The sequence below is a fragment of the Oncorhynchus masou genome, chromosome 13 (assembly GCF_036934945.1).
Source record: "Oncorhynchus masou masou isolate Uvic2021 chromosome 13, UVic_Omas_1.1, whole genome shotgun sequence".
Classification (NCBI taxonomy): Eukaryota; Metazoa; Chordata; class Actinopteri; order Salmoniformes; family Salmonidae; genus Oncorhynchus; species Oncorhynchus masou.
Genome location: NC_088224.1, coordinates 87523671 through 87536483, shown reverse-complemented (window position 1 = coordinate 87536483; position 12813 = coordinate 87523671). Strand labels below are relative to the sequence as shown.

At 45.2% G+C, this 12813-nt stretch overlaps 1 protein-coding gene across 1 annotated transcript in view; it reads left to right on the top strand.

Moving 5' to 3' along the window:
* Positions 1-4591: 4591 nt before the first annotated feature.
* LOC135553462 (WD repeat-containing protein 49-like) overlaps positions 4592-12813 on the top strand; it is a 40314-nt gene continuing 32092 nt past the window's right edge. Inside the window, exons 1-6 of the mRNA XM_064985569.1 lie at positions 4592-4607; positions 4749-4825; positions 4905-5213; positions 5383-5556; positions 5711-5887; positions 6759-6930. Of these exons, the coding sequence (XP_064841641.1) occupies positions 4592-4607; positions 4749-4825; positions 4905-5213; positions 5383-5556; positions 5711-5887; positions 6759-6930 (925 nt within the window). The remainder of the gene's footprint in view (positions 4608-4748; positions 4826-4904; positions 5214-5382; positions 5557-5710; positions 5888-6758; positions 6931-12813) is intronic.

The window sequence follows — 12813 nt, the reverse complement described above, 5'->3', positions numbered from 1 at the left end:
CAGTGTTTTATCTGACTGTTAGGTGCAAAAGTGTTAAGGGCGGCTGGACATTGGGTTACTGTGTGTTCACCATTAGAAGTAAGGGGAAACAAAGACAACTGGAAAGGGTCAAAATGTTCTCTCCACCCCCATCGTCTGTCTGTGTTGGAGTGATTGTTAAAGCAATTGGTGAATTACTGTGTTGCTATGCTGAACATGTTACTGTATGGTATGCGTGTGAGACAGAGCAGTGTGTGTGGGGGGTTAATTGTACCCGGGTCTAAGATAAGCTCTTCTCCGGTGTCCGATCTGAATAGACCAGAGAAACTGCCTGCTGGACACAAACAGAAGCCTCGCTCTCACGACGTGGTTGCCAGGAGACTCCAGGCTTTGAGAGGCATAATAAAATCAAAGAGTGTGTTTGTGGGGGGGGTTCTTTCTTTTCCACTGTTATGGCGGCTGTTGGCAGTTAACTCTGTGTCTGTGTTACGGTACTGGAGAGGTCTTAGTGTTGGATGCACTGGTGCTTATTTCAACCATGTACTATACTTCAACTAAGTGGTGAGGAAAACGCATCATGTCAAGGTTATAAAGTGAAGAACAAACTGAAAAAAAAACATTCAGACACTCTTGGAGAAAATGGGGAATCAATTCAAACCAATGCTACATGAGACTTGTCTATAGTACCTTAGTGGTGTGAAAGCACTTCTGAAGACTTCTGGACCCCTTAAGGACACCTGGGAGAGGAGACCCGGTCATGCATGCAGGTTGACGTGAGAACCATCTGACTGAGCTGGTATGTTTGAAAAGTAGCTGTATGTATGTATGTTATGTATGTGTAGAAGGTATATTTTGGCATTCTTACTATTATGGTTCAGGTCAGGGTTGTGCTCAATTCAGAATTTAATTGAGAATGCCTCGTAAATTTCAATGATGAATGAGTAGTAAACAGGATATAGAATTGCAATTTGAATTAATTATACTGTATATATATAATATACACACAGTGGGGCAAAAAAGTATTTAGTCAGCCACCAATTGTGCAAGTTCTCCCACTTAAAAAGATGAGAGGCCTGTCATTTATCATAGGTACACTTCAACTAAAATTAGAAAAAATCCAGAAAATCACTTTGTAGGATTTTTAATGAATTTATTTGCAAATTATGGTGGAAAACAAGTATTTGGTCAATAACAAAAGTTTCTCAATACTTTGTTATATACCCTTTGTTGGCAATGACAGAGGTCAAAGTTTTCTGTAAGTCTTCACAAGGTTTTCACACACTGTTGCTGGTATTTTGGCCCATTCCTCCATGCAGATCTCCTCTAGAGCAGTGATGTTTTGGGGCTGTTGCTGGGGCAACACAGACTTTCAACTCCCTCCAAAGATTTTCTATGGGGTTGAGATCTGGAGACTGGCTAGGCCACTCCAGGACCTTGAAATGCTTCTTACGAAGCCACTCCTTCGTTGCCCGGGCGGTGTGTTTGGGATCATTGTCATGCTGAAAGACCCAGCCACATTTCATCTTCAATGCCCTTGCTGATGGAAAGAGGTTTTCACTCAAAATCTCACAATACATGGCCCCATTCATTCTTTCCTTTACACGGATCAGTCGTCCTGGTCCCTTTGCAGAAAAACAGCCCCAAAGCATGTTTCTACCCCCATGCTTCACAGTAGGTATGGTGTTATTTGGATGCAACTAAGCATTCTTTGTCCTCCAAACACGACTAGTTGAGTTTTTACCAAAAAGTTCCATTTTGGTTTCATCCGACCATATGACATTCTCCCAATCTTCTTCTGGATCATCCAAATGCTCTCTAGCAAACTTCAGACGGGCCTGGACATGTACTGGCTTAAGCAGGGGGACATGTCTGGCACTGCAGGATTTGAGTCCCTGGCGGCACAGTGTGTTACTGATAGTAGGCTTTGTTACTTTGGTCCCAGCTCTCTGCAGGTCATTCACTTGGTCCCCCCGTGTGGTTCTGGGATTTTTGCTCACCGTTCTTGTGATCATTTTGACCCCACGGGGTGAGATCTTGAATGGAGCCCCAGATCGAAGGAGATTATCAGTGGTCTTGTATGTCTTCTATTTCCCAATAATTGCTCCCACAGTTGATTTCTTCAAACCAAGCTGCTTACCTATTGCAGATTCAGTCTTCCCAGCCTGGTGCAGGTCTACAATTTTGTTTCTGGTGTCCTTTGACAGCTCTTTGGTCTTGGCCATAGTGGAGTTTGGAGTGTGACTGTTTGAGGTTGTGGACAGGTGTCTTTTATACTGATAAGTTCAAACAGGTGCCATTAATACAGGTAACGAGTGGAGGACAGATGAGCCTCTTAAAGAAGAAGTTACAGGTCTGTGAGAGCCAGAAATCTTGCTTGTTTGTAGGTGACCAAATACTTATTTTCCACCATAATTTGCAAATAAATTCATAAAAAATCCTACAATGTGAATTTCTGGAGAGAAAAAATTCTCATTTTGTCTGTCATAGTTGAAGTGTACCTATGATGAAAATTACAGGCCTCTCATCTTTTTAAGTGGGAGAACTTGCACAAATGGTGGCTGGCTAAATACTTTTTGCCCCACTGTATATACAGATATAAACGCAACATGCAACATTTTCAAAGATTTTATTGAACTACAATTCATAGAAGGAAATCAGTCAATTGAAATCAATTAATTAGGCCCTAATCTATGGATTTCATAAGACTGGGTGGGCCTGGCCCAGCCAATCAAACTGAGTCTTTCTCCACAATAGGACTTTATTACAGACAGAAATACTCCTCAGGAACCCATCTCACCTCACGATCCCGCAGGTGAAGAGGCTGGATGTGGAGGTCCTGGGTTGGCGTGGTTACATGGGGTCTGCGGTTGTGAGGCCGGTTGGATGTACTGCCAAAGTCTCTAAAATTACTTCGAAGGCAGCTTATTGTAGAGAAATGAACATTCAATTATCTGGCGACAGCTCTGGTGTGACATTACTGCAGTCAGCATGGCAATTGTACTCTCCCTCAAACCTTGAGACATCTCTGGCATTTTAAAGTGGCCTTGTCCCCAGCACAAGCTGCACCTGTGAAGCTGTTTAATCAGCTTCTTGATATGCCACACCTGTCAGGTGGATGGATTATCTTGGCAAAGGAGAAATACTCACTAACAGGGATATAAACAGATTTGTGCACAACATTTGAGAGAAATAAGCTTTTTGTGCGTATGGAACATTTCTGGGATTTTTTATTTCAGCTCATGAAACATGGGACCAACACTTAACATGTTGCGTTTTTATATTTTTGTTCAATGTAGAATTGAATTCAGTGAAATTCAATGAAATTACAGTAAATGCCACTGCTATTCTATATTAGCTGTTGTCTATACAAATATACATTTTGTACATAAAACATCAAGTATATTATATACATGCAAATAAAATATTTCTAAAACAATAGGTTTTCAAACTCTTAAAAAGAATGATGAAGGAAAACAAAACCTGTATATGAATATTATTTATGTTTATAGTTATATTTCATTAATCAGTTAAATGTTGTTCAGTATGGAAGAAAACAAAAATACATTTCCCACAATGCATTAGTTTTACCCTCAAATTGACCCTAAAGCCTTCTAAAAAGAAGCCAAACAAATGAAATTGTTGGTTGAAATATTATTGGCTATTCTAAGAACTAAGGTTAAAAGAGAATATGAACGTTGTTTTCACAGAAAAGTGATATTCTTTGGTATCTGGATGTGTGACCTGTCAGATTCAATTAAACTCATGTTCTATGACTGAGTGGAATTTCTTTGAATTGCACTGAATTACATTTGACTTCCTGTTACTCAAATTCAAATTCTACATCCTGTGGTATGTGGCAAATTCAATTTGATTTCAATTCATGAGTTGACTGGGAGTCAATTCCCAAATTCAGAATTGACCACAACCCTGGTTCAATTAGACCAAATTGCTGGAATGATCACCACATTACTACTGAAGTGACACAGTGGCCTTTCATTTGTTCACAGGTTTAAAGGCCCAGTGTAATCAAAAACTTTTTGTTTTCTATATTTCCACACTATGAGGTTGGAATAATATTGTGAAATTGTAAAAATGATGATAACGCACCTTTTAGTTTAAGAGCTGTTTGAAAATACATCCTGAAATGTCAGCCTGTTTTGGTGGGATGGAGTTTTGGCCTGTCTGGTGACATCACCAGGTGGTAAATTAGTTAATAGACCAATAAGAAAGAGAGTTCCAATCCTCTCTGCCAATAACAGCTGGTTTTCAGGTTTACCCCCTTCAGACCACTCCCAGACAATACTTGCACAATTTTTGCATGAGAAATAGCTATTTGCTAAGAAGATAATTTAGTTTCTTTTTTGACAGTTTGAATTGAAAACAATCACGGTAAGGTACGTAATTGTTACCCAGAAATTATTTGATATTGAGATAAAAACGGTAGTGTTGGACCTTTAAGCTCAGCAGGGGTTGAACCCTTGTCTTTCTCCACCTCTCAAACTTCATCATTCTGCTGCCATGACAACACTGAGCAGTACATATAGACTGTTATACTGTAGAGTCAGTATGACTGGCTTAGAGCAGATTGCTTTGTCGAGTAGCTCGTAGAGATATGAGTGATTTATACGGTAGTTGACACTGTATCTATGCAATCACAAATGCACAACCCTTCCAATGGCTGTCTGTGCTTTCCTCCTCGCACACACCCCTGTCTGGAACCTTTATATGATTGACAGCTAGCTGTTACCCTGTCTGAGTGGAAACCACAGAGACCAAGATGGAGGCGGGACTACTGGAGAGCAGGCTGAGTATGGAGGACTATGAGAAACTGCAGAGCCTCTTTCTGGTGAGTGGGTACGGAAATGACACAGTAGACATTATAGCCCCCCACCCCCTCTGTTGATCTGTGATGACCTCTGTTGTAGGGTGACAGTGAAGCAGGCGTGTCCTTCTCCAGGGCAGAGTTTATAGAACAAGCTTGGTCTGCAGTGAGACGTGGCTCCAGGGAGGAGTACGGCCTCCTATTCGACAGTGTTGTTGTCACTCAGGAGCAGCGTAGCCTGCTATTGGACAGTGCTGACGAGCGAGGGGAGAGGAGAGTAGACTGGGAGAGGCTGACTTCCTTCCTGCTGTTAGGGCTGTCAGAAAAAGAGGAGAATGAACGGGCTGCCACCGTGCCTCGCTGGCAGCCTCCACGAACTCTGACCCCTCCACACCGTGACCCTGTCCAACAGGTAACACGAAGCTCCAGCCTATCAACTCACAATGCTGTAATGGTGCTAATTATTCATCATGAAACAATGGAATAATGAAATAATAGCTTATAAAATGCATATAGGCATGTAATGGTATTCTCCATCGGTGGTTGTCACTTATCTGTTGATATCTCTATGGTTACCCCAGGTGGTGTACCTGCGTAGCTCAAGCCGGTACCTGTCGGTGAGTAAGGGGGGCACGTTGGGAGTGTGGGCAGGGGAGGACTTTGCCCTTCTCCAAACACACCGCCTCCACAACGACTCTGTCAGGCCCAAAGATCTCTGGGTAACAGCTATGGTGGTGCTGCACAACGTACACAAGGTCCAGTCCAACTCAGCCAGTCACTCAATCAATTAATCAATGAGATGACCTGCCTCCATCCCTATCATCCCATCCTCTTCTCTCTCTCTCTCTCTCTCTGTCTCTCTCGGTCTCTTGGTCTCTCTCTTTCTCTCTCTTTCTCTCTCTCTCTCAGATAGCTGTGTCATTCACCAGTAAGGAGCTGTGTTTCTATGACTTGCTGTCCAAGCAGCAGTTTAGCTGCCAGTATAAACTCCAGGGTCTGAGATACGCCCCTCTCAGTCTGGACTACTGGTGTCACCCAACTTACCCTGCCCAGGCTGTACTCACCATGGGAGACACAGGGGGACAGGTGAGAGGGGAGGGGGAGAGACGGTGACAGGGGAGAGGAGAGGGGGAGAGACGGGGAGAAGGGAGGGGGAGAGACTGGGACAGGGGAGAGGGGAGGGGGAGAGATGGGGAGCGGGGAGGGGGAGAGACACGGGGACAGGTGAGAGGTGAAGGGGAGAGACAGGGGGACAGGGGAGGGGGACACAGGGGGACAGGGGAAGGGGAGAGACACAGGGGGACTGGTGAGAGGGGAGGGAGAGAGACAGGTGAGAGGGGAAGGGGAGAGACAGGGGGACAGGTGAGGGGGAAGGGGGAGAGACACAGGGGGACAGGTGAGAGGGAAGGGGAGAGACACGGGGCAGGTGAGAGGGGAAGGGGAGAGACACAGGGGGGAGAGGGGGACAGGTGAGAGGGGAATGGGAGAGACAGGTGAGAGGGGAATGGGAAAGGGGAGAGACACGGGGCAGGTGAGAGGGGAAGGGGAGAGACACAGGGGGAGAGACACAGGGGGACAGGTGAGAGGGAAGGGGAAAGACACAGGGGGACAGGTGAGAGGGGAGGGGGAGAGACAGGGGGACAGGTGGGAGGGGAGGGGAGAGACACAGGGGGACAAGTGAGAGGGGAATGGGAAAGACACAGGGGACAGGTGAGAGTGAGGGGGGGGGGACAGGTGAGAGGGGAATGGGAGAGACACCGGGGGACAGGTGAGAGGGGAAGGGGAGAGACACAGGGGGACAGGTGGAGGGAGGGGGAGGCAAATTAGTGATTGGGGTCACTACGGTCCAGTTAATAGGTTGGTATAGTTTTTTGTTAATAACCTCTTGCTTGTGCGTGTGTGTGTGTGTGTGTGTGTGCGTGCCTTTGTGTGTGTGTGTGTGTGTGTGTTGTCCCAGGTCAGTGCCATATGCTTCAGGTCAGCTCAGATCTCCCTGTTTGAGAGGCCCAGTCCAGGGGCGGAGACAGACTCTGCTGACATCATCAAGTGGAAGGAGCTAGTTGAAGGTCGCCATCGTTGCTGCTACACACTGAGACACCGAGCTCACGGACACGCCTGGGTACGCAGAGGTGAGCTCTGTCCCCAGAATACATCTCATCCTTAGTCCTTCTGACCTGAGTGGCGTTGTACTGTTGGTGGGTGTAAACAACCACCAAATATCATGTCCACACCAACACATCCCCTCTTACAAACAACATGTCCTTACCAACACATCCCCTCTTACAAACAACATGTCTATACCAACACATCCCCTCTTACAAACAACATGTCCTTACCAACACATCCCCTCTTACAAACAACATGTCCTTACCAACACATCCCCTCTTACAAACAACATGTCCATACCAACACATCCCCTCTTACAAACAACATGTCCATACCAACACATCCCCTCTTACAAACAACATGTCCATACCAACACATCCCCTCTTACAAACAACATGTCCATACCAACACATCCCCTCTTACAAACAACATGTCCATACCAACACATCCCCTCTTACAAACAACATGTCCATACCAACACATCCCCTCTTACAAACAACATGTCCTTACCAACACATCACCTCTTACAAACAACATGTCCTTACCAACACATCCCCTCTTACAAACAACAAGTCCACACCAACACATCCCTTCGTACCACCCCAAGCACACCTCTGATTAATTAGCCGACAGGTCCCATTGATTAACATGTCGGTGTTGCTGGTTGACATTTCCCAGACTGCTTTCTGTTGACTTGCATAACCCCAGGCTCTTTGAAGTACACCACTATCAATTAATATGCAAATGAGCTAGGTTGGTAAAAGTGCTTACTGCAGGAGGTAAAGTGATGCCTCAACACTTCTCAGTTGAGAGTCAGAATGTCACTATCGCTGTCTGAATAACTAGTTGGGAGGATAATACCAGCCTGTTTTGATCCCTCTGTCTGGATGACATGCGGACATCACACACACACACACGCATGCACGCAGGCACACACACACATACACACACACACACGGTGTCACCCTGAATGTTTGTCCGTCCCCGGATACACACACTCACCTTAGCACCTGGGTTGACAGCCGTCCTCAGCGCTTACTCAGCCTGTCATCGCAGTTACGGGTTCTGCAGTGTCATGGAAACACAATGGGTCATTCGTCCTCGGGCCCCCTCATGCTCCGAGTCACCAATTATAAATAAACACACACAGACACTGAGTAGACAGATCACCAATTAGCTGATTCAGGATATAGCATCTTACCCTTTAAAAACACACACACACACACACACACACACACACACACACACACACACACACACACACACACACACACACACACATCACACACACACACACACAACACACACACACACAACTCTACTGAGGGGACCCTCCTCGCATGTGGGTTAACGAGAACAAAAATTTGAATAAACAACAACGGTAACACTTGTCACCCAGGCTGTCCTAGCACGTCATAACCATGTCATAACACGTCATAACCATGTTGTAACCATGTCATAACCACTTCATAACCACGTCATAGCCACGTCATAACACGTCATAACCACGCCATAACCATGTCCTATGTCCATGTCATAACCATGTCATAACCATGTCCATAACCATGTCCACACGTCATAACCATGTCATAACCACGTCATAACACGTCATAACCACGCCCCCATAACCATGTCCTAGCACGTCATAACCACGTCATAACCACGTCATAACCATGTCATAACCATGTCCTAGCACGCCATAACCACGTCATAACCACGTCATATCCCATAACCACACCATAACCATGTCCTAGCACGCCATAACCATGTCATAACCATGTCATAACCACGTCATAACCATGTCATAACCGTGTCCTAGCATGTCATAACCACGTCCTAGCATGTCATAACCATGTCCTAGCATGTCATAACCATGTCCTAGCACGTCATAACCATGTCCTAGCACATCATAACCATGTGTAACCATGTCGTAACCATGTCCTTGCACATCATAACCACGCCATAAACCATGTCCTAGCACGTCATAACACGTCATAACCATGTCATAACACATCATAACCACGTCATAACCATGTCCTAGCACGTCATAACCATGTCCTAGCACGTCATAGCCACGCCATAACCACGTCCTAGCACGCCAAGGCCATGTCCTAGCATGTCATAGCACGTCATAACCATGTCCTAGCATGTCATAACCATGTCCTAGCATGTTATACCATGTCATAGCATGTCATAACCATGTCATAGCATGTCATAACCATGTCCTAGCATGTCATAACCATGTCCTAGCATGTCATAGCATGTCATAGCATGTCATAACCACGCCATAACCACGCCATAACCACTCATAACCACCTCATAACCACGCCATAACCATGTCATAACCACGTCCTAGCATGTCATAACCACGTCCTAGCATGTCATAACCACGTCCTAGCATGTCATAACCACGTCCTAGCATGTCATAACCATGTCATAGCATGTCATAACCATGTCGTAACCATGTCATAACCACGTCGTAACCATGTCATAACCACGTCCTAGCATGTCATAACCACGTCCTAGCATGTCATAACCACGTCCTAGCATGTCATAACCATGTCAATAACCACGTCCTAGCACGTCACAACCACGTCCTAGCACTTCATAACCACGCCCTAGCACGTCATAACCACGCCCTAGCACGTCATAACCACGCCATAACCATGTCATAACCACGTCATAACCATGTCATAACCACGTCCTAGCATGTCATAACCACGTCCTAGCATGTCATAACCATGTCATAGCATGTCATAACCATGTCGTAACCATGTCATAACCACGCCCAGCACGTCATAACCACGCCCTAGCACGTCATAACCATGTCCTAGCACGTCATAACCACGCCATAACCATGTCATAGCACGCCATAACCATGTCCTAGCACGTCATAACCATGTCCTAGCACGTCATAGCACGTCATAACCATGTCCACGCCATAGCATGTCATAACCATGTCATAACCATGTCCTACCACGCCATAGCATGTCATAACCATGTCATAACCACGTCATAACCATGTCATAACACGTCATAACCATGTCCTAGCACGCCATAACCATGTCCTAACACGTCATAACCATGTCCTAGCATGTCATAACCATGTCCTAGCACGTCATAACACGTCATAACCATGTCATAACACATCATAACCACGTCATAACCATGTCATAGCATGTCATAACCATGTCCTAGCACGTCATAACCATGTCATAGCATGTCATAACCATGTCCTAGCACGTCATAACCATGTCATAACCATGTCCAGCATGTCATAACCACGTCCTTGCACGTCATAACCACGTCATAACCATGTCCTAGCACGTCATAACCACGTCCTAGCACGTCATAACCACGCCATAACCATGTCATAGCATGTCATAACCATGTCATAGCACGTCATAACCATGTCCTAGCACGTCATAGCATGTCATAACCATGTCATAACCATGTCCTAGCACGACATAGCATGTCATAACCATGTCATAACCACGTCATAACCATGTCCTCATAACCATGTCCTAGCATGTCAACCATATCCTAGCACGTCATAACATGTCATGACCACGTCATAACCACGTCATAACCATGTCATAACCATGTCCTAGCACATCATAACCATGTAATAACACGCCAACATGCAATAACCATGTCATAACACGTCATAACCATGTCATAACACATCATAACCACGTCATAACCATGTCCTAGCACGTCATAACCATGTCCTAGCATGTCATAACCATGTCCTAGCATGTCATAACCATGTCCTAGCATGTCATAACCACGTCCTAGCACGTCATAACCATGTCCTAGCACGTCATAACCACGTCATAACCACGTCATAACCACGTCATAACCATGTCCTAGCACGTCATAACCACGTCATAACCACGTCATATCCACGTCATAACCACGCCATAACCATGTCCTAGCACGTCATAACCATGTCATAACCATGTCATAACCACGTCATAACCATGTCATAACCGTGTCCTAGCATGTCATAACCACGTCCTAGCATGTCATAACCATGTCCTAGCATGTCATAACCATGTCCTAGCACGTCATAACCATGTCCTAGCACATCATAACCATGTCGTAACCATGTCGTAACCATGTCCTTGCACATCATAACCACGTCATAAACCATGTCCTAGCACGTCATAACACGTCATAACCATGTCATAACACATCATAACCACGTCATAACCATGTCCTAGCACGTCATAACCATGTCCTAGCACGTCATAGCCACGTCATAACCACGCCCTAGCACGTCAAGGCCATGTCCTAGCATGTCATAGCACGTCATAACCATGTCCTAGCATGTCATAACCATGTCCTAGCATGTTATACCATGTCATAGCATGTCATAACCATGTCATAGCATGTCATAACCATGTCCTAGCATGTCATAACCATGTCCTAGCATGTCATAGCATGTCATAGCATGTCATAACCACGTCATAACCACGCCATAACCACCTCATAACCACGTCATAACCACGTCATAACCATGTCATAACCACGTCCTAGCATGTCATAACCACGTCCTAGCATGTCATAACCACGTCCTAGCATGTCATAACCACGCCCTAGCATGTCATAACCATGTCATAGCATGTCATAACCATGTCGTAACCATGTCATAACCACGTCATAACCATGTCATAACCACGTCCTAGCATGTCATAACCACGCCCTAGCATGTCATAACCACGCCCTAGCATGTCATAACCATGTCATAACCATGTCGTAATCCACGCCCTAGCACGCCACAACCACGTCCTAGCACTTCATAACCACGCCCTAGCACGTCATAACCACGTCCTAGCACGTCATAACCACGTCATAACCATGTCATAACCACGTCATAACCATGTCATAACCACGTCCTAGCATGTCATAACCACGTCCTAGCATGTCATAACCATGTCATAGCATGTCATAACCATGTCGTAACCATGTCATAACCACGTCCTAGCACGTCATAACCACGTCTAGCACGCCATAACCATGTCCTATCATAACCACGTCATAACCATGTCATAGCACGTCATAACCATGTCCTAGCACGTCATAACCATGTCCTAGCACGTCATAGCACGCCATAACCATGTCTAGCACGTCATAGCATGTCATAACCATGTCATAACCATGTCCTACCACGTCATAGCATGTCATAACCATGTCATAACCACGTCATAACCATGTCATAACTACGTCATAACCATGTCCTAGCACGTCATAACCATGTCCTAACACGTCATAACCATGTCCTAGCATGTCATAACCATGTCCTAGCACGTCATAACACGTCATAACCATGTCATAACACATCATAACCACGTCATAACCATGTCATAGCATGTCATAACCATGTCCTAGCACGTCATAACCATGTCATAGCATGTCATAACCATGTCCTAGCACGCCATAACCATGTCATAACCATGTCCTAGCATGTCATAACCATGTCCTTGCACGTCATAACCACGTCCATAACCACGTCCTAGCACGCCATAACCATGTCCTAGCACGTCATAACCACGTCATAACCATGTCATAGCATGTCATAACCATGTCATAGCACGTCATAACCATGTCCTAGCACGTCATAGCATGTCATAACCATGTCATAACCATGTCCTAGCACGTCATAGCATGTCATAACCATGTCATAACCACGTCATAACCATGTCCTAGCACGTCATAACCATGTCCTAGCATGTCATAACCATATCCTAGCACGTCATAACATGTCATGACCACGTCATAACCACGTCATAACCATGTCATAACCATGTCCTAGCACATCATAACCATGTAATAACACGTCAACATGCAATAACCATGTCATAACACGTCATAACCATGTCATAACACATCATAACCACGTC